General features: G+C 41.8%; 1 protein-coding gene across 3 annotated transcripts in view; it reads left to right on the top strand.

The window, feature by feature from the left end:
• Nucleotides 1-1,147: 1,147 nt before the first annotated feature.
• Nucleotides 1,148-23,600, top strand: part of magi3a (membrane associated guanylate kinase, WW and PDZ domain containing 3a) — a 183,422-nt gene continuing 160,969 nt past the window's right edge. For all 3 annotated transcript variants that reach the window (XM_078255739.1, XM_078255738.1, XM_078255740.1), the window contains exon 1: nucleotides 1,148-1,981. In XM_078255739.1, the coding sequence (XP_078111865.1) occupies nucleotides 1,675-1,981 (307 nt within the window). In that variant the 5' untranslated portion in view covers nucleotides 1,148-1,674. The remainder of the gene's footprint in view (nucleotides 1,982-23,600) is intronic.

Raw genomic sequence — 23,600 nt, 5'->3', positions numbered from 1 at the left:
GTTACAAAATTGTTACATTTCAAACACTTTCACCTGTTCTGATGTAAATGATGTATATATCATTGGTAACTGAGCTAAAGTAAACATCTGTTAAGTATTTTTACATCAATTGTTATGGCTGTATTGATTTAAAAGCCTAATAATGTGGTGGGTCTACCAGACCCGGGAACATCGGCTGTGTAACAAAAATATGAACACCACACAAGGGTTAAAGCACAATACCTCTGTGTGTTTTAGGAAATGTTATTTTACAGTGTTGCTTATATAGGGGCTTGGAATGAGGTGCCAGACTCTTGTACAACCACCGGAGGGCAGACTTGTGCAAGAAAGGGCCTCCAACAAAAGTCCTCAGTTCTGAGAACAGGAAAGGTTGCAAATTGCATTTCACGGACCTAAAACTACACAGTAAAGCCCAAGAATCACGTAGAAGTTGCATTCCACTGTATAATGAACACATTAGACCAATTACACACAAACTGTAGGTCGACTATTACAATAAACATTTCCCACGTGAAAAGATGTGTCCCGGTGCGGGGAGCTCCGCCTTGCTAAACACACCATGGGCTAACAAAATCCAGCGCTTCCCATTCACAGAAGCCCCGCCTCTTGCCATTCACTTCAACGGAGAAGGCTTTAGGACCGCCCCCTAATCTCTGATTGGACAGAAGCTCCTGCAATCGGGAAAGCAACACGGAAAAAGATCAAAAAGTTATGGAGTGCAGCCTAATCGGATCACGTCTGTTGTATGCTGCTATGTAGTTTTTTTTTAGTTTTTTTTTTTTAGTAGAGAATAAATCCCCACAGTGGCTCTGGAAAGGCAAAGGGAGAGCACAAGAGCGTGTAGCGGAGAACAAGAAGCAGGGCTTCTGTGTGGAAAGGCTCAGATAACCGCCCGGTTCAGGGGAGGGTCAGGTATTGTTTTTCCGTTTCCAGGGACTGCCTTTGCTGATGTCACCGCGGAGGAGGGCAGGAGAGGCGGACAGGTGCGCACAGTAAAAGTTGACTCCGGTAGACTCGGACGAAGAGCTGTCACTGAGCAGAGAATTACTGTTTTTCACAGGTTTTTAAAGTTTTTTTTTTTTAAAGTCAGTTTGGCATTTTCTGAAGTCTTAAGTGGAATACATATAGCCTAGCACGCTTTTTTTTTTTTTTTTTTTATTTTATTTTATTAACTGGCAGGCTCGTCTGTGCGGGGCTCACAGGATCCGTCCTGCGCTGTAATATCGGGGGTTTAACGGCGTGGAGGAAACTGCTATTGTGTATTTGAAGTGCACATTGCTGCGAACTGGGTGTGTGGGATCGAGGCGCCCCCAGCATCAGAACCAGCACTTTCCGCTTCAATGCGACACTGACGCAGCTCCTCTCGCATCCCAGTCGCAGACTAGGTGATGCTCGAGTAATTCAATGGAAGGATCGATCATCAACAGAGGGAGTTTGATCTGAATTTTAAACATAAAAAAAAAACCAAAAGACATTTGTTTTCGGATGGAATACAATGGAATACAACACAAGAAATTAGCCTCAACTTGTCTTAATCTGCAATGATTTTCCCATGCGTCATTGCGTTTTAGGAACAGAATCGCGGGTCTTGCGTTGAAGGACAATCCCCCCCAACCCCCCTTAACCCCCCTTACCCCCTCCTTACTCCCCCCAGGTTCACAAGAGCTACTAACAATGTCCAAGACACTGAAGAAGAAGAAGCACTGGTCCACTAAAGTACAGGAGTGCACCGTGTCGTGGAGTGGTTCCGGGGAGTTGACCACGGTGGTTGAGGTGCGAGGCGGCGCCGAGCTGGGAGAGTTCCCCCACCTCGGACACACGGTTTCGGAGGCGATGGTCTGTCACGCCGGGAGGTTTCCCTGCAGCGGGGACGTGCTGCTGGAGGTGAACGGCACGCCGGTGAGCGGGCTCACCAACCGAGACACACTGGCTGTCATCCGCCACTTTCGGGAGCCCATCCGCCTGAAGACTGTGAAACCAGGTGTGCATTTGAAACACACACACACACACACACACACACACACACACACACACACACACACACACACACACCCCTCTCACTCTCCCCACCCAACATGTACACAAACAAACTTGCCATGTTGCGTGAAGTGCTTTAAAATGGTTACAGCACTGTGACTTAAAGATTGACAAGCTTAGGACAGATGAGACAAGTATGGATCAATTAGAGGGTCTTGGGGGTACAGCAGCCTCACATGAGCCACTGTTTGCCTGTAGGGAATTGTGTTGACGGATCAGATGTGTGTGCACTGTGCAGTCATATGCACATTTGGCAGCTACTCTGCAGGTCAAATGTGTGTTTTCAGCTGGCTTAAGCATATCTAAATTGTCCATCTGCGTACCTCCTATTCAGTGGAGACTTAACATTTCCCACAGTGCTGCTTTTTCTGCTGTTGTACAATCCTGCCAAACAACATAAGTGAGAGACCTGCTGTGTTGTGTTTAGAGCATGCGTGTTCGTAGTGCCCAGTACAACCTTATAGTCATTTAAGCTTGCAGCCCTTTTTCTAAACGTGGCGTGTAATGTTCTTTGCATCCACAAGTGTTGCCTGCCCTGCTCTGTGATTGTGTACGCTATGTAAAACACTCACAGACATGTAAGGTGCAACACACTGCTTTAATGTCATTGTGATGTCCTGTCTGCAAGCTCAGCTAAAAGCTACTGATTGGATTTATGTGTGTGTTATTACCTGACTTACTAGCATTTAGTTTGTGCTCCTTTGTGGCTCATAGGCATGCCTAATGGGTGTGTTAAATGTGCCAAAATATACAGTCAAACTCTACTAGTCATGTGGGACAGAAGGGGTGTGTTGTGTGTGTTGTGTGTGTGTGTGTATTTGATGGAGGCACTGCTAAGTGTGGTACTTTGCAAACACTTAGCCGGGATTTGTTATGCCTTGCCAGCTTAGACAGTATTGGTCTGCTTGTGTTAAGGTGAGTCCTAATTGAATTAACTAGGCCCATATCCCTAAATCCCCAGGATGCTGTGCCAGCCTGGTGACACGGCACACTTTGACACCATAACTGTCAGGCATTTATTATGGTTTTCTGTGAAGTGGATTGGTCCTCTTGCTTCACATACAGTAGGTATGGTTTACCTGTTAATTAGGGTGGATGTAGTTGAAACGGTGTTCAATGCAATCACTAATTGTAGCACTTCCAGAGCTGCAAAGATGATTAATCGATTTGATAATCGATTAATCGGTTTGAATCATTTAAAAAAAAATAATAATAATTCTGATTCCAGCTTCTTGAATGTGAATATTTCCTAGTTTCTTCACTCACTCTGTGACAGCAAACTGAATATCTTTAAGTTGCAAAGAAAACAAGACGTTTGAGGACGTCATCTTTGGGGAAACACTGATCCACATTTTCCACATTTAAAAAAAAAAAACGAAACGACTAATCGATTAATCGAGAGAAAAAAATGATCGACAGATTAATCGACTATGGAAATAATGGTTGGTTTTAGCCCTAAGCACTTGAAACACGTCGGACTGTTTAATCTTGAGTTTCCTTGTGTTTGCACATTAGACTCAAGTTTGTGTTTTAAACATTTTCTTTGTGTTATGTAATGATGTTGAGCCACACTTTGACATGTGCAGCCTGCTTACCATAGGCTCCTCTGTCCCCCCACTCCCCCCCTCCCCTCACTGTGTGTTTGTATCTCTGTCTCCTTCCTCATGATTTATTTAAGCATCATCCATCATTGATGGCTGCTCCTCGCCAAGATGAGGTGGCTGATGGGACGGATCAGATGCTAACCGACCAGTGTGGATGTTAACTTGTATTCTCGTGAGATTGGACATTTTGGGAGTGAGGATAAAGGCTAAAGACTGAGTAGTGGAGTAAATTCTAGGGAATCCTTTTTAAGTCCATTTCCAAAGAAACGGCACAGTTTTGCACGTGAGCCTTGTGTTTGCATAACACAGTCTGACCTGCCCTGTTGGAATGTTTTCACTCTCCCTCCTTTCTGCCTAGTTTGTCTTTACTTTATCTTCTCCCCTCAGCCGATTATGCCTTATCATCACATTTTGCCATTCCTGCTCGTCTCTGGTATTTTCTTCCCTTTGCTACATTATTCAATACAAATGTGCAATGTCTGACTTTTTTTTTTTTATTTATTTTTTATTGTATTTACTATATTTATTATTTTTATTCTGTCTTTTGCCTTTATAAGGGTACTGTCATTTTATTTGTGTACCACTGAGGGTGAATTGCAGAAAAATTTCTGTGGACAGCTGCTGTCCAATGACAATAAAACGTATTCTATTCTATTCTATTCTATATTTCACTCTGATTCTCACTTTGCCTTGGTAGTACATTTCCCCCCCAACCTGATTCCATCACCAGCATACTACATAGTTTGTGCTTTTGCACTAGCCAACTAATCCTCTCAGTAAATCTACAAATCTTTAAAAGAATTGCACAACCTTTCTTCAGAATTGTACATTCCTTCGTCATTTTACTTACCTGCCATGACATATTGTCTGCAGCTTCTAAATCAAACATGATATGTGCCTTCACTGCAGCGGAGAGTGCTCGAGACTTCCGCTGCACTGTCGGGACAGAAAACAGAAGTTTGCCTGGAGTGGTCCTCTGGCTCCAGACCAGCCGACGCACTCAGTATGCAGCGCCCATCCATAGAGAGGAGCAAGGCAATAGGCAGTAACCTTGAGGGGGGCGACTGAGTAGTAGAGGCGTAGTGATACAGATACCTATTGCAGCTTAGAGACATGTGAGTGGGCAGCTCATTGATGAATGCTGTAAACGGACTTAGATCTGCTTGTTTTTTGCCTCATGGAGCTAAATGGATGGACCATTTAGCTGTCAGGTCCTGGAGCAACCTTGTTTCACACATTGGGCAACTGGGTAAAGGCTTTTCAAAACCCTTATACCTTGTCTCAGAAAGCCTGAAAGATAAATAATGATAGCAATATGCTGAGATGACAACGGCTCACATTTTACAGCTCCACTCCAGAGATTATTTCCAAACACAGTACATTTCTGAAGGCAAGATCCAGATGGAAACGGCACGCACTCACATACATTCACACCTTCGGACCATGTGCAATAACTAGTACTTTCGGTGTGTATATTTCTTTCTATTTATGATTGTCGTTTTACTATTTATTTCTTGTCTTTTTAGATTTAGATTTATGTTACTGGGTGAACTGCTGCTAAAATTACGTTGTTCATTTTGTACAATGACGATAAATAAATCTTCTACTAATCATCTACGTACTAAAACAAAAACAGATGAAATGTCAACATTTGTTAAAGTGCTCATATTAGGCTCATTTTCAGGTTCATAGTTGTATTTAGAGGTTGTACCAGAATAGGTTTATGTGGTTTAATTTTCAGAAAACACCATATTTTTGATGTACTGCACATTGCTGCAGCTCCTCTTTTCACCCTGTGTGTTGAGCTCTCTGTTTTAGCTACAGAGTGAGGCATCTCACATCTGTTCCATCTTTGTTGGGAGTCGCACATGCTCAGTAGCTAGGTAAGGACTACTAGCCAGTCAGAAGCAGAGTATGAGGGCGTGCCACGCTAGCAGCTAGGCGAGCATTATAACGTGAGTTACAAAGTGACGCACGTTTGTCTCTGAAGTAAAGGCTGGACTACAATAGAGCTGTTAGGAGCAGTTTGTGAACAGTGTTTTCTGTTGGAGATGGTAAGTCCCTTTGGGGTGGACTTTGGGCTTTTTCACTTTGTAAACCTATAACGTGCACAAAAAAGATATATAACACAATATAGGAAAAGGGAAAAAGCCAAAAAGCATAAAATGAGCACTTTAATATAACTTTGGTGGATACGTGCACTCTAATGCTGGACAGTATTAGCTATAGTGGCATTATGGTTTATGTAACAGTCCTATACATTTCAATGTGAAACATAATATATCATTGTTAATACACACACTCAATGCCAGTGTGCGTTAAAGTAGGGCAGGGATTATCCTAGCATGAAGCTGTCTTTCTTTATAAAGTTACAACGGATGTCTATTCAAGGAAAACGTTCATAGTTTATAGGTACTTTTGTGTTTAGTAACATTCATCTTTTTATATTCAAAACATGAATGAGATCTTGAAAATCCCCAGGAGTCTTTTTGGTCTGAGCAGCATTTCTATTTGAGTGTATTCAGGAACACAGCACTTATATATGCCTTGCTACAGTATCTGGTGAGAAATGAACTGCAGAAATGTGTACTTTAATAAAATCACACTCCCCTTAGACTTAATACTCAAGGAGAGGTGATAAAAATGAGCAGCTTTTAGTGTTTTATCTACCATTTTAGAAAAGCGAGCTGTGGATAACTAAACTTGATGTATCTCACCTGGGCCTTTATCCTGATATATGCACACTAAGTTATGAAGATTTCCATTTTTAGTCATTGTTTTGGATCTAATAGATTCTTTTCAAGTGTGCAGTCCTTTTTCATATTTCTTTTTTTTTTTTACTAAAGAAACCAGAAAAAAAGGAATCCTGGGGTCAAATGATGCCATAAGGAATCCAGGTAACAATTAGCTTGAATAATTGAGTGAGAGATAATTGCGGTGGGTTTTTAATTCCACCTTTTGGGCTTTCTTCAACAGATCCTCTTACACAGTTATACATCAGCAACCTGTGATGTTCCGCGCGTCCCAGGAGTTACTTTTTTGATGAAGTGTTTTAATTAACGTTCTCGATATTCCTACTCTCCTGCCAACCTGCTTTGTCTGTTTCTACGTAATTTTTGTAACTCACATTAACTTACAATCTCCTGGGCGCCTGGCTAGCTCACCTGGTAGGGCAGGTGCCCATATATGGTGGTTTTCTCCCCGATGCAGTGGCTGCAGGTTCAACTCCATCCCACGGCCCTTTGCTGCATGTCATTCACCCTCTCTCTCCCCTTTCATGTCTTCAGCTATCCTATATAAATAAAGGCTTAAAATGGGCAAAACATAATCTTAAAAAAATTACAATCTCCCATAATGCCTTAAGATAACCACCTGAGAATGTATCTGAAGTGATGTTTTACATGTGGCTGGACCGAGCGGTTGCGGAAAGTGAGAGATTCGCTGTGTGCTCGAACTAACTTTTGCGGAATTTTCCTTAAAGTGCCCATATTAACAATCGCTTTTTCTGGGATTTGGGGTGTTATTTTGTGTCTCTGGTATTCCACACGCATACACACTTTAAAAAAACAAACATTCATGCTGTTTTGAGTGAGATACTGGTTTCTGAATGTGTCCTCCCTTCAGTCTCCGGGCAAGCTGTTCAAAATCTGCACGGCTTTCTACGTCACTAGCCGAGACGAGGGGCCTAGGGGGCTAACCGTTAGCATGTTAGCGCTAGCTCGTTCTCAATGGCAAAACACTGCTACAACCCACACAAATTCACCCTAATCTACAAAACTAATCTACTTACATGTCGCTGTTCTGCAGGTATTCCACGCAAAGTTGGAAGTGCGCTAGGGCTGCAACTAACGATTATTTTAATAATCGATTAATCTGTCGATTTATTTTTTTGATTAATCGATGAATTGGATACAAAAATAAATATAAAAAGCATTAATTTACCTCAATTCAATACATACTTACATACATACTTGTTGTTTTAGTTAATAGTTGTGTAAAGGTAAGTAACCCAAAGAGCAGATACAGACAACACACACACACACACACACACACACACACACACACACTCTCACGTTCACTTGAAGCTTATTCATTAAATTATTACCATCATTGTAGTAAGTGCAAGTTAAGTTCATTTGTACACCACATTTAAACACAGCTTAAGATGACCAAGTGCTATAAAAGAACTTTAAAATGAAATTAAAAAGTACAACACACACAAATATATTTGTCAAACAATAACTGATACGGGACAAAGCACAGAATATATACATGACAATAGATTGAAAAATGAATGGGCCAAAAAAGGCGAATGAATAAAAACGTGTCTTTAGTCTTGCAAATTATACCACCCCTGCTTTACTACTGTTATTAACGAGCTAGTGGTAGAGCAGTTGCTTGCCAATCGGAAGGTTGATGGTTCAATTCCTGGCCCTGCAGTCCCATGTTGAAGTGTCCATGGGCAAGACACTGAACCCTGAGTTTCGGAGTGTAAATGTGTGTGAATGTTTATCTGATGAGCAGGTGGAACCTTGTATGGCTGTGAATGTTGAATGCTTCCTGTACTATGTAAAAGCGCTCTGAGTAGTCGTTAAGACTAGAAAAGCGCTATTATAAATGCAGTCTGTTTTTTGGTCCAGAAAATGCTGAAAAATGTCAATCAGTCTTCCCCCAAGCCCAAGACCACGTCCTCAAATGTCTTGTTTTGTCCACAACTTAAAGATATTCAGTTTACTGTCAAAGAGCGGATGAATCGGAGAACTTTTACTTTTATGACTCAAACGGATTAATCGAGTATCAAAATAGTAATTAATAGTTGAGAACTAATCGATTAATCGTTGCAACTCTAGTCAAACTCAAGTCCTTGGTTGCAAAATAATCTTGAATCCACTTCCTCCTCTCACCTCACGCTCTTCCTGCAGCTCTAAACATGGAGGCCATCAGTATTCCAAGTGCAAAGCGTTACTGGGACCCTTCTCTGTCCTTTCTCTGCTGCATCCTATTGTGTGTGTGTGTGTGTGTGTGTGTGTCGCAGCTGTACACCTGATGTGACATCCACCCATCATCCCCTCCCACTGGCTGCTCTCCCGGCTCATTCCCCAAACCTGTCACACTTCTCCGCCCTCCGCCCTGCCAGCTCGTCAGCGGCGAGGGACGACGGTGCGAGCGGATGGGCACACTGAAGCCCTCATACGGCAGCGGCTGCTGTGAATACCAAAGCACGCCTCTGATGTTTTTCATCCCTCCATTCCTCTGTGGAGCAGCCCTCTCCTTCTGCAACTCACAGCCCTGCACCTCCTCACAATCGCCTAGTCCAGTGATTCCAAACCAGTGGTACTTCTAATAGTGCCAGGGGGTATTTAGAAAGATTGTAAAGCAGCTCAACTAATTAAAAAAAATATATAAATTATGATTTGATTAAAAGAATATCAGCTGTAACATCTGAATACAGGAATGTTAAACGGGCAGCTTAAAGTAATAAATACATAAATATATAGATAAAAGTAATTCATAAACCAGCTAAAATGGTTAGCTTAAAAGTATTGACTAAACATTTCAAATAGTTAGTTAAAAGTAATGAATAAATGGTAGAAATAGCTAAAATTATTACATGGGCAGATGAAATAGGTAGCTGAAAACTACTGACCAAACTGTTCAAATAGTTAGCTAATACTACTGACTAAACAGTTCAAATAGTTAGCTGAAACTACTGGCCAACAGTTCAAATAGTTAGCTAATACTACTGACTAAACAGTTCAAATAGTTAGCTGAAACTACTGACTAAACAGTTCAAATAGTTAGCTAAAACTACTGACCAACAGTTCAAATAGTTAGCTAATACTACTGACTAAACAGTTCAAATAGTTAGCTGAAACTACTGACTAAATAGTTCAAATAGGTAGCTAAAACTACGGACTAAACAGTTCAAATACTTAGCTGAAACTACTGACCAACAGTTCAAATAGTTAGCTAATACTACTGACTAAACAGTTCAAATAGTTAGCTGAAACTACTGGCCAACAGTTCAAATAGTTAGCTAATACTACTGACTAAACAGTTCAAATAGTTAGCTGAAACTACTGACCAACAGTTCAAATAGTTAGCTAAAACTACTGACCAAACAGTTCAAATAGTTAGCTAAAACTACTGACCAAACAGTTCAAATAGTTAGCTGAAACTACTGACCAACAGTTCAAATAGTTAGCTGAAACTACTGACTAAACAGTTCAAATAGTTAGCTGAAACTACTGACCAACAGTTCAAATAGTTAGCTAAAACTACTGACTAAACAGTTCAAATAGTTAGCTAAAACTACTGACTAAACAGTTCAAATAGTTAGCTAAAACTACTGACTAAACAGTTCAAATAGTTAGCTAAAACTACTGACTAAATAGTTCAAATAGTTAGCTAAAAGTACTGGATAAACATTTTGAAATATTCAGCTTCACTCCCAAGTTGTAGTAGTATGATTAATGACCAAACTAACCTAAATATTGACAGTTCTGTTGTATGAAATGAAAAATTAACAATATACACTGGATTGGATAATGAATAGTGTTATACATTTGGAACACATTGGGATTTGATAAAGGGGTACAGTAGGTGAGTTCATCTGACAGGGCTGTGGGGGTATATCAGACCAAAAAAGTTGGGAACCACTGGCCTAGTCCACTCTTACAGCGGTATAAACCTCTGTTTTTGCCTGTCTTGCAAAATTGCATTTCCTCCTTCTGCTGTGCATGACAGACAAGTCAGTCCCACAGGAAAGAAATGAATGAAGGATGAAGGAGAATGAAGGTGTGCCCAGTATTATTGCTCATCCAATGCTTCCTACATCATTTTTACAGTTTTGGAACCATCAGCGAAAGTCAGAGCTCTCCAAATCTGCCACAGATGTTTAGTGACATGGACATCCCTCTTCAATTCTACCTTGCTGACACTGTCCATAGAGCCGCATTGCGGTAACGAACAGGCCAGCAACAAAGATAGCATTTTCAAATGAGCCGTGTCTCTCACTGGCAGGCACCGGGACTTGGCAGCTATGTTTAAAAGCAGTGGAGATGAGTGCGTGCTGATTCACCAAGACTGCCTCGTTCTACTCGCTGACCGGTCGTGCTGCGATGTCAGCAGCAGTGTCTCCAGGTTGCTACTGATGGAAATGGACAATGTAGTTTAGGAATATGCACACACACACACACACACTTGCACAAACTCTTCCTCAGAGACTCCTGCCCTCCTTTCCTTTCCTTGACTCCTAATTGGTCTCCCTGTAACAGCGAGTCGTCCCTGCAGCTGTTCATCCCTTTTGAGTCAAGACGAGGTCAGCTTTTAAACAGTTCATATACATAACGGAGACCAGAGCACACGGTGGAGCGGGCGCCCATATGCAGAGGCTCAGTCCTCGACGCGGCTGCTCAGGGTTCGTGTCCGACCTGCTGCCATTTGCTGCATGTCTTTCTCCTCTCTCTCCCCAGCTGTCCTGTCTGTTAAAGGATAAAAAATGGTCCCTCAAAAAAGAAGCACAAAAAACGTTGATGATCATCCCTCTACTGCGTATGAAGCTAGAATCTGTGTTCTGGTAGTTGCATTAAGCCATGTTAAACTAAATCAGTGGCACAGTGATAGTGATGCAATTGTTTTGGTAACTGTTTCCTGGGCTTCCCCCCCCCCCTCCTTGTTGTCCATTTACCTTGTCACTGCTTTGCTGCACTGAGCTATGCCACGGACTTCCTGATAAGGTGTGACACAAATGGCAGGGGTGTAGCTGGGCTGGAGTGAGCTGCTATCACACAATAAGTGGTTATGAAGAAGATGGGCTTTTAACAGAAATGCACCACCACCTGACCCTGATGTATTTGTCCCTTCTGTGTAGCTGTGAGCAGCAGACAGCAACTTGGTTCAGTAAAGGAAATAGAGACGGAAATGGACTGTTATGAATCAATACCCAGGTGCAGATGTGGATAGAGGGACACAGGCGACAGGTTATCTGATAGTTGATTGAACCGAGTTTCCTCCAGATGCACACTCACTGCCCTCTGCGGAGAGCCTATTTGGGGTCTGGCTGGTTCTGTATGAAACATCCCTGTGGTGTTGCAGCAGAGGCAATAACAGGGACAGAGAGAGGAGGCAGCTGGCTCATCGCTGCTTCGGAAATCTTCCTGAGACGGATTCTCTTTTGAAGGATGTATTGGATTTAAACTATGAGGATAAAAAAAAGAAAGGAAATGAACAGGTTTAGGAAAAAAAAAAAAAAGTGGGGTCAAAGAGGGAGGAGTGCAGACAATAGGAGGGATGGCAAAGAGTGAGAAGGAGCAAGAATAGCAGGAGAAGAAACAGAGGATTGGAAAGGACAAAGAAGACGAGAGAGCAATAATAATCTCAGGGCTGAAAACGATTACGGTCCCAATAATCATGATAATAGTATTGGTTTGCTCTCTCCTGTTGTGACTGTCTGAAATGATTCTATCCCCTCTTCATTAGGCCAACATTTACTATTCTAGACTTGCAACAGTCAGTATTTACAATCATGTCTGCAAGTAACCGGTCTGTGTGAGCTGCCTGCATATATGTGTGTGCAAGCATGCATGATAATGAAAAATTAAGGCACATTTGAATTAGTTTCCACTTCTGGTTGCCTTTTGAGGCCAAACACAATTATGGAGGAGGACAGCGTGCTTCCTTTGCCATGCTTTTGAACAGAGCTGGGTATCCACCACTGATTTCCTGAATCGATTCCGATTCACAAGGTCCCGATTTGATGTGATTTCCGTTTTGATTCGAGTCAATTCAATATTGATTGGATCAAGGAGATTTGCGTTACCATACCAATTTTGCTTGGATATGAAAGAGATTCTCAGAGAACTAATTATGTCAAAATGTACAAGGAACCCTCTAACCTGGTGCATTATTAAAAATATGAATATAGACATTAGGAATTGACCTCAAAGCAGTTACATTAATGTACTTTGTATACAACATGAACACACTACAGCAGTCAACACAATAAAGTGTAACCCTAACCAATACATTTGTGAAAATGGCCACAATTAAACCTAACTTCGCAGCGTTATTTAGCATAACATGGATTCCTTAGATCGTCCAGTTTCGTATGATACCAATATCTTCACTCTAGCTTTAAAACGGAGCCTCTGTCAAAGATCGATCTCAGGATTTCACGAATCAATCAATCAACATAAACCTATAGCCCTACTTTTGAATTCTGCCAGACTACCTTTTCTGTAATTTTGCTCATATTCCTTACTGTAGCTCTTTTCTGTGACACAGAAGGAGTATGTAGAGTATGTAAAGGACTAAGACGAAGTGCCTGTCATGTAAGTTGCACTTCCTCTGTTGCTCCAGTTGGGATCTTTTTTTACACCCTGGGTGATAAATCAGCCGAGAAGACTCAATTTCAGCGTTCAATCTCCTGGTTGGCTGTAGTACTTCCGACTTGGCCCTGTGCCCGCGCTGGTGGGCCTTCATCAATACTCATTCTGCAAGGGCTGCCCACTCAGCTGTTTAGTCGTGGTACTCCACCTCAAAGAATCGATTTCGGCCCATTCTGCTTGTGCCCATGACAACATCTCATATCAAACAGATGTAAAGCCCAGCCGCCCTTTTGAACACACACCTTCACAGTAAGCGCATACTCCCTAGCTGTGGCCCCTTCTGCTTTCTGGGCTACAGCACTGCTGTTGTTTCTGCCAAACCTCTGCATGAGTGATGAGGGGAGTGTCTGACCTAGGGCTGCACGATTATGGCCAAAATGATAATGACGATTATTTTGATCAATATTGAGATCACGATTAATTATCACGATTATTTGTTGATTTTACCCAAAACAAATGTTATTGTCGCATAGGCTAATTATAACTGCTTTCACATCCATATTGTGCTACATTCCTCCTTTGTTGAAGGATACTATGAAGGAGTGTGCCATTTCAGCTGCTGTGCGACCGCGTTCCACACATGCGCGTTAGCCGTGAAAAGACACAGGCAACGCAATTTTTTGTTCACGTTAACGGCGCATGTTAAATTCCGGTCTCTACCGGACGAAATAGCAACGCGGATTACGGTGCCACTTAAATGTCTGCGTTGCGCTCTGATGCTCCAAAACAGACGTTGGAGGCAACAGAAACATCTCTGCATGTCACGCTAGTAAACACTAATAACGCGTTACACAGCAGGTAACGTTAGCCTACCGTTAGCTACAGTAGTAACTGGATTAAACACGGCTAAAATGCTGACAGCTAAACAGTGTAGTGTGACTGTATTTCACTGTAGAGGAACAGCGGGACGTACAACAGTCTGCCGCTAAAGCTATGAGCTAAAAGACTCAAACTAGCACTGGTCACTGCTGTTGTCTGAAAAACAACACAGACGGGACAAAATGTTTACTAGTAAACTGGTAAACCTCGTGACAATTTATGACCGACTGCTATCTGTTGTGGAATTTTCCTCACGTTACTCTGTCCTCTGTGACTGTCTACATCTAGAAACTACGGTAAGCTGCGCGGTGCACGGAACAACTCTGATTGGCTCATGGAGGCACGTGATCAGACAGTGGTTTACGGAGCTTTGGAAAAAATTGTTTTGATACGGAGCGTTCTACGGACGGAATGACGCATTTTAAATATCGCTCGATCACGTGAATTTGAACGTGGGAAGCCAAAATCGTGATCATGATTAAAATTCGATTAATTGTGCAGCCCTAGTCTGACCTCATTCCTTTTTTCAAATGTCTTCCTCTGTCCTTTTCCATACAGTAAGCAGGGTTGTTTAATGCTGTTAAGATATGGACAGACAAACCGATGAAATCCTATCGAGACCAATGGCTGCTAGGATTGGGTAGGTAGGTGGTGTTGGTTGGTGTTGGTTTAATTCCCATTGCGATACATCAACCAGTGTGTCTCTGAGCAAGACACTTAACCCACAATTGTAAGTCGCTTTGGATAAAAGCGTAAGCTTAATGTAATGATTGACACAAAGTCACTCTGAAGTAGGGCTGCAACCAACGATTATTTATGTTGTCGAATTATTCGCGATTAATCGATTAGTTGCTTGGTCGCTAAAATGTCAGAAAATGGTGAAAAAATGTCAATCAGAGCCCAAGACGACGTCCTCAAATGTCTTGTTTTGTCCACAACTCAAAAATATTCACTTTACTGTCACAGAGGAGAGAAGAAACTAGAAACTGTTCACATTTTGAGAAGCTGGAATCAGGAGATTTCTTTGACTTTTTTTTCATTAAAAAAATGACTCAAACCGATGATTCGATTATCAAAAATAGTTGGCGATTGATTTAATAGTTGACAGCTTATCGTTTAATTGATTCATCTTTGCAGCTCTCCTCTGAGGAAACATTTGACTCGATGTGGACATCAGTCAGCCATTTTCTCCCAGTGTTTATTAATGCCTCGCTTGTCCTCTCTCCTCCCTCTGTGGTGAGATGTCATGCTCTGTGGAGATGAGGTTCCCTGAGTGTCCTCATTAGAATTCATGGGTGTCCGTTAGCTTCTCTAACAGGTTATTGATCGGGTTCAATCTCATCCCTGTTCAGGCGTCCGGAGCTGCTGCGTGTACCCAGCGGCCTGATCTTTGTGAAAAGTTGAGGGACACCAGGACGACGTCTCGCTTACATTGCATTTGACTCACAGAAGTCTTTTTCACGATGTTTTGCCTTTGCGGCGGGTGCTAGTGAGCTCACAGTAACCAGTGATTGTATTTGTTTTGACAGCCCGCCTTCTCGGTATTCTGCTCCTGAAGTCGTTTGCTTATTTTTCTGCTAATAAGCCAATCCCAGGACAAAAATTGTAGAATAGAGAGATTCTACAATTCATGAAATGAGAAAAGGACCTGCACCCTCTGCACTTGTGAGTGTGTGTGTGTGTGTGTGTGTGTTTTGGTCGTTCTGGTGGTTGGCTTGTTTTTTTTTTTTTTTAATGGCCTAAACACACACACTGACACATTTGCGAGGCTTTGGCAGCAGCCTGCCGGTTGCCAGCTCTCTGACGTCTTGGAGCAAATTGACTCGAGATCACATGCACATTACTCACCGTTTTTGAAGTAAGCAGTAGGACGTGTCTCTCTGCAATCCTGACGTTGCAGTGATGCAATCTTCGGAGTATCCACTGGTATCAGTCATTCAATTCAAGCTTTACATACTGCAGCAAGGCAGAATATTTGAACAGCTTTCAGATATGATGTGCTGCTTGCTACTGGACAAACGAATGCAGACCTTGAAGAGAAGCTGTGAAGAAAACCACTGTTCTGTCTTCTCTAAGTTTTCTGTCTGTCCTGGTTTGTAGAGTATGTTCACCCGCTTTACAGGTGATAAAAACACGTTATGTCGTAGTCATTTAGGGCAGCACTTCTTGTACAGTATATTTCCCGTCCAGTGGTGGAAGAAGTATTCAGATCCTTTACTTAAGTAAAGTACTAATACAACACTGTAAAAATACTCTGTTACAAGTAAAAGTCCTTCTTTGAAAATGTTACTGAAGTAAAAGTATGTAAGTATCATCAGGGAAAATGTACTTAAAGTATTAAAAGTAAAAGTAAAAACCCTCCCATTTTAGAAACTGGAAACGATCCAAACAGTTCTGTCAATCAGCTAAGTGTTTAATGGTCTAATCATTTCAGCTGGACTTGTAGGCCGTTATATTGTTGGGTAGTTTAATTTATAACAAAACATCGTATTTCAAAAACGACATGCGTTTTGTGTGCAAACATCTTAATTTGTAAAGTAACTAGTAACTAAAGCGGTCAGATTAAAGGTGCCGTAGGTAGGATTGTGAAGATCCAGGAATTAGCCCAAAAATTGGAACATCGACAACTTTTCAGTCCCTCCCCCCTTTCTGCTAAAGCCCAAAACGGTCTCCTAAGCCCCTCCCCCCACAAGGGAGAATGAATGCGTGTGCATGAGCAGTGATTGACACGCAGTTAGACACAGCCCCTGATTGGTGCATCTGAACAGGGAGCTACAGGGATACTACAGGCTGTAGGTGGTGCCAGAGGAGCCAGATTTTTTTTTTAAATGACCAGCTTCATGTAGTTCTACTGGAACATAGGGTCAGTTTCAGCAAATATGACAGAAAGTTAGTTTTAGAAGTCTTACCTACTGCACCTTTTAATGTAGTGGAGTAAAATGTAGAAATTAGCATGAAAAGACTAAGTAAAGTACAAGTACCTCAAATTTGGACTTAAGCACTTGAGTAAATGTACTTAGTTACATTTCACCAATGTTTACAACACCTTTTGACCCTAATGCCCCCTGGGGTTCAAAGGAGTGCATGAATAAGCTCCGCAGTCCTTCAAAGTATTATTATTTCCTGTCCCCGTGATAACTAGGGGTGGGAATCACCAAAGGCCTCACGATACGATATCATCACGATACCTATGTCACGATACGATATTGTTGCGATTTGAAACATATTGCAATATTCTGCGACATATTGCAATGTGTTACCTTTTTTCCAACTTCAAATTTTTCCCAATTTCAAATGATGTGCCCAAAAGGAAACTTTGTCAACATCTGTTTTATCTAAAAAAAAAAAAAAAAGATGCATTACGTTTGTTCATCTCACTTCAGTTTTATTACTGCAAAATGGGATTTTCAATCAGACAAACTGACCAACGCGTATATAATAAAAGATTGATACTTGGCGTCTGTGTGTACGGAAAATATCGCAATGCTATGCTGTATTGATTTCGATTTCTGTATCGATCTGATGTTTGCTTGTTATTGGTTTTGGCTCCATCCGCTGTTGTCTGTCATTTTTCCAGGGTTCATTTGAAAAAGACCAATTTGTTTAGTCATACATCCAGTCACTGGAAAGTATTTGACTCTAGCAGATCATGTTTCCAAAGTGTCAATATATTGAGGTTTGTTTGTTCATGTAGACATCATTCACCAAGGCAAATCCCACATAAGTGTAACTTATTGTGGCATTATACCCTTTGCTGATTATGTGTTATAACGGTTTTATTATCACTTAGTTATGAGTCGAAACTGACAATGATGTCATGTAATACCATTCCTTTATATCCGACATAGTGCTTTGGTGGGATCAGTCAGTGGAGGACTCTCTTCTTTACACCTCTCCTTCTTTGTTAGAATGCCACGAGGAAGAGGAGGGAATAGAACTGGAGGTTGGGTTATGTTAAGAGGTACCTGGTAGTATTGTTATGTTGACCTCAGTTTTGTTAAAGACCCACTTTTAAGTACTTTGAAACTTTAATGGATATAGCTGGCGAAAATAAAGCTTAAACTTTTCTGAACAACTGTGTGTCCTTTCCTATACTGCTTGGTCCCTGACAATTAACTGCCACTTTTGGGTGGTGATGGCGCAGTGGATATGACACATGCCTTTGGTGTGGGAGACCTGGGTTCAATTCCCACTGCAATACATTAACCAATGTGTCCCTGAGCAAGACACTTAACCCCTAGTTGCTCCAGAGGCATGCGACCTCTGATATATATAGCAATTGTAAGTTGCTTTGGGTAAAAGCGTCAGCTAAATGACATGTAATGTAATGCTTTGACAAAATGACTTGATTGTTGTAGGTGCATGTGTTGCAGCAGGGCTTGAGTGTTTATCTGGGAATGGTGATCATGTGTGGAATGCAGTTATTTTGGCGGCTGTGAAGTTCCACCAGTTTATTGTTACCAACAGGTGCTAGTTCCGGCAGACGTTTTACATTGTTTCCGTGTCCCCTCTCCCTGTGAGGAGATCATCAAGAAAACTTCTACTCCAAGAAGACCGTTGCTTCTGTCATCAAGGCATTTATTATTTAAATCTCAGGTTTTCAGGTTATATTGTTGCCCCTTAATGAAAGGCACAACACCAGACCATGCTTAAATTCCTATAATACCCACATTTGAGCAATTAGGGTGGTACTGAAGAGGATCAGTGCCACAAGTAGGGCATTACATTTTTTTTGCTGATACCAATACCGTGACTTCGATACCTGTTCCTAAACAATACTTTTTTATTATTACCAATTACCAATTTTAGAAAATCCATTTTAACAAAAAGAAATGACAACAATACACATTATGGTACAAATCGTTTGGCTCTTTTACACTTATGTGACGCACACTTTAGTCAAGCCTCTCAAAATACAACAACAATAACACACACACACACACACACACACACACACACACACACACACACACACACACACACACACACACACGTGAGCCCTGTAGAGTTTTTCCTGCATGCCTCTATGGCGCGTTACGTTAAGACAGCCAATCAGCAGCATTATTAGATCTTGGTACAAGCACGCAGAAGGCTCATTGGCTCGCTGATGATTTTCACTCCTTAGGTATTTAAATTTGGTATTGAATGACAAGGCATGTTTTGATACTCGATAGTAAGGAGGCAAGGTGCCTAAAAAGTGTCAGAAGTTCAGTACCCAGCCCTAACCACAAGTGTAATCGTAACATCAAAAGGACATTTTTAGTCTTCAAAAAGTAGCTATTCTTACTTTTCCAAGTTTTGTAAAGCTGTCCTTTGTCCCTGTGTGTGTGTGTGTGTGTGTGTGTGTGTTTGTTTGTTTGTGGCTAACAACATATCAAAGGTTACTGCATCAAACAGAATTTGTCATTCCTCATATCTCATGCACATGTCTTGTGAATAGGACTGGGCAATATATCAATGTTATATCGATATCGCGATATGAGACTAGATATCGTCTTAGATTTTGGATATCGTAATATCGTCATATGGTTTAGTGGTTATTATTCGTTTATGGTAAGTTTAGTCTTTTCCTGGTTTTAAATGCTGCATTACAGTAAAGTGATGTCATTTTCTGAACTTACCAGACTGTTCTGTTATTTACCTTTTCCCACTAAGTCATTAAATCATTTCTGGAGATTATTTATCGAAAATCTCATTGTGTGAATAACATTTTGTTAAAGCACCAATAGTCAACCATACAATATCGTCCCAGTATCGGCATCTAGGTATTTGGTCAAGAATATCGTGATATTTGATTTTCTCTATATCGCCAAGCCTTACTTGTGAATGAAAAGTGGTTTCCATGGTCTTGAAACCTCCTAACCATTCATGATTCCAGTCAAGCGATCGCACTGAAACACCTCCCCTAGAAAACTCACTCTCAAAGTGGTTTTACTGGTAGGATGCACCGACTCATTCACTGAGGAGGAATGTGGTCCAACTGGCGTTACCGTACGGTAGACGTGCGTTTCTCCTTCTCATGTGTAAAAAAATGTTGAAACATCTTAAACTGTCAACAGGCCATTTGGATTCAACTTGAGCGTCTTTTACACCACGGACTAATTATAGAGCTGATTGATGAATCACTCTCTTAGAGTTGCTAACTGAGCAAAACGGCTCGCCTTGGCTGAGGAAAAAAGTGAAAAAAGAACTGGCTCCAATCTGTTGACTTGAAAGGTCCAAAAACTTGGCTTTCGAAAAAGGAGTCGCCTTGAGCTTTTCCAAGAAAGGGCCAATGGCCATGTCCGCCTTGCTTTCATGATATCAGACTTCCTCTTGACTGGTCCAGGGCTTAGCAGAGCTGTCATGGGACAGGCTTTGCTGCTGTCTGTGTGCCCAGGCTGCCTAAGAGTCTGTGTGTGAGGGGGGGTCCTTAGGAGCTGGCAGAGTAGCACCGTTCACACTGCTTCAACACTCGTGTTGACAGGCGCCACAGCTAGGTTGAGAAGTAAACACACATGCAGACACACAACACTTTTTTTTAAACCACTTTATAAAATCCATTTTAACAAAAAGAAATTGCAGCATTACGGCAAGAATCGTTTATTTATTTTTCTACTAGTTTTTACTGCATTCCTCTACGACGTGTAACGTTACACAGCCAATCAACAGCATTATTAGCTCTTTGTAGAAGCATGCTGCGTGCTTATTGGCTCACTGACGCTAATGAGACTTATTCCTTATGGAAGGTATTGAAATTTGGTATTGAATGACGAGGCATTTTTCGATACTCGATGCTAAGGAGGCAATTCGGTACCCAGCCCTAGGCAAGGGTGCTCCACACATGCACATAAACGCACACGCACAAATGACGGATAAAGTTGGGATTCTTCCTGACAGCCCCTCACCCGCCCGTTGATCTGCATGACCCCTCACAGTGGGTAAACACGAGGCAGGCTCCAGACTGGACATATGGGAGGGAGAAGAAATAGATCCTCTTGTCATGAGACATGCAGACGGTTATTGTTTTCAGCGCTGTGAGGATCACAATGTGGCATGTACGTGAGATGTGTGTATTATGCTAACGTGAGGGCTCTGTGCTTGCTTTGCAAATATTACCGATGTCTGTGATATTCAAATGTGGCAGGAAATCATCTCTGTTGTCTTATGCAGAGTTATTCTACTGTATAGACTGCAAGACTGTCTCTTTGAGGTTATTTGTGCCATAACATATGTTGTTTAATGAGAGCATGTTGTGATCCTTTCGTAGGACAATGGCAATTAGGTAATTCTGTTTTTATCGGTTTCCCCATCAGCGTCTAAGGATCTCAGCTTTGTACATAATATCTAATGCCTACTTCTATCTGGTCGCTAGCATCAGCATTGTTGGTTCATCATAGTACTCCTCATACTTCTTTTAGTCTCGCATTGCCAGCTCTATCTCCACAGCGCTTCGGAGGAAGGTCTGGCTACACCACACATACATTCTGAGATAGGAGAAAAAAAACTCTGGGTTGTTTTCATTTCTTTAAACCAATCACAGTCGTCTTGGGCGACTAAACTCCGGACGCAGCGACGGTGGCTCTGCAAAATAGTCTTGGGAAGGAACTTGTTTTGGTGGAACATTTGCATCCCGCAAAAGAAAACGCCACATACAATATTAAATGAAGTTAACTGTTCACACAGTACAGTAACGTGAGCTATTTACATTAGCTGATACATGGTTAAACCTCATTTGCTCTTACCAGTGTATTGCCATGTGTACTTGCTCCACAGCAATTCCACCAATCGGTCCCAAAACATGCCAGCTGGAGAGTAAATGCCGTAAACATATTCTTTGTAAATCTTTAGAATCATTCCCCGAAAGAACCAAGCAGATCTGCCTTGTTGCACGATCCAAATTTTCTTCTAAACTTGCCATTTTCAGCGCGTAGCTTGCTAGCTCGAAGTTTTGTTGTTGTTTCCTGTAGCGAAGGGGTTTTGAAAACGGCAACACACAGACAGGTGAAGCGGAGGGATATCCAGCGCGGTAACAACTTTTGCGAAATGGAAGTCAGGGTTTCCCCCAGAAAAGTTGTGAAGCCCCAGTGGCAAGTGTCTTCAGTCACAAACTGATGACAACGTTAATGTAGGGCCCAATAGTTTCTCTGACAATAGAATCATGGACGGAATTGCAAAATTGAGAATTTCTAAAAAGCTATAAAACCGATAACATAGGGCCCTACATGAAGTCAGTGCTGAAAGCTAACTGGAGATCTGAAAATATGACTACGTCTAAAGGCAGCTACACACCGGGCTTTAACTTCTGGATATTTGGCAGTGTTGCCACAATGGACCGAATGGCTACGCTCGCGTTTTTCTCCGCCGCCATTACGGAACTACAACTCAAACTAGCGCACGTAACAACCTCAACCTCATCGTTCTCAGCCACTCTCTCTGTTCGCTGATTGGGCCGGTAAAGATTTGGCCGGAGAAAACCCGCGAATATACCGCAAACCCAGACGTAGTACTGAAGGAAAATGAAAATTAAGCGGAAGTACGTAGGAGGGCGGAGCCAGGCTACCGGTGGGCCGCACTGGGGGAAACCCTGGAAGTGTCAGAAATGAAAATCAAACAGGAACGCTCTCAATACAAATTTTGTGGCATTGTGTGACCCTGTAGCATCACTTTGTCTCTCCCTGCCACCAGAATACGTGCCGAAATACAATAAAGACGCACACAGACTCTGGCAGGGGTGGGTTTGTGACTTAAAGGCTGCTGTGGTTTTGCAGCGATGCGGTTGATGACCTCTGCTGTGAGTCACACTTGCATTGAATGGCAGCTTGTGGATGAGAGAGATTCCTTTGTGACCATGATACCACACTGGCTTACAGGAATTGTATAATCACTGATGCTCTCATGTGGCGGCTTATGGTAGATGATCATTCAGTGGGTTACCACTACAGCAAATGGCAAACACACAGACACATCAGAGCTAAAGGACAACACAATAGTTTTTTCCCCCCATGTTTCAGTCCACTAACCCACATTACGACCCAATTACTATGGGTACTATGACGGTAGAATGTATTTTTTTCACCATCGCAGGCTGTCATTGGTTTGAATTAATTTCATTCATTTTTCACCTCTCAAGATCTTAGATTTCAGAGTCAGCTTCCCAAAAAAAACAACTAAACAAAGCAAACATTGACAAGCTACAATACCGTATGTCGTCAGAAAATCCCAAATCCCAAATTTAAAAAATACGCAATCATCGATGTCTTGAAAAATTGTGGTGTCAATTTTTTATTTTTATTTTGCATTAAATAAGCTGCTTTTCTCTCAACTCTTACACACAATCATGACCCATTAAAACAACATTCGGTAGTAAAGGTGATGAAATGATTGCTGCTGTACAGCTTCAAGTTCTCTACATGATTAATCCTGCAAACGTGCAGTAGGCTGTGTTTTTGCAAAACAGCAGGCAGAAATGTAAAATATATGCGACTTGTTAAACTCAATGATCTAAAACATGGGAAACCATCACTTTAGTCCCTAAATGGTGTATGCAGATGAGCGTTAGAACAGCGTGAGCTGAGCATCAGTCTGTGCAGGTCCCCGATACCTGTGTCTTGTCTTCCATCTCTCAACCCTTCTGTTCTCTCAGTTCTCTGTTTGTTCCAGCCATCTGTTTGTTTACCCTGATTCATTGTCTGCTTTTATCTCCATGCTACAGCGAGCGCCGCCTCTACAATATGCCAATATATGACCGGCGTCGTCTCCAGTAAATAAC

The sequence above is a fragment of the Sander vitreus genome, chromosome 7 (assembly GCF_031162955.1).
Source record: "Sander vitreus isolate 19-12246 chromosome 7, sanVit1, whole genome shotgun sequence".
Classification (NCBI taxonomy): domain Eukaryota; kingdom Metazoa; phylum Chordata; class Actinopteri; order Perciformes; family Percidae; genus Sander; species Sander vitreus.
Note: the sequence above shows the minus strand (reverse complement) of the source record. Positions and strands in the feature narration are given on the sequence as shown.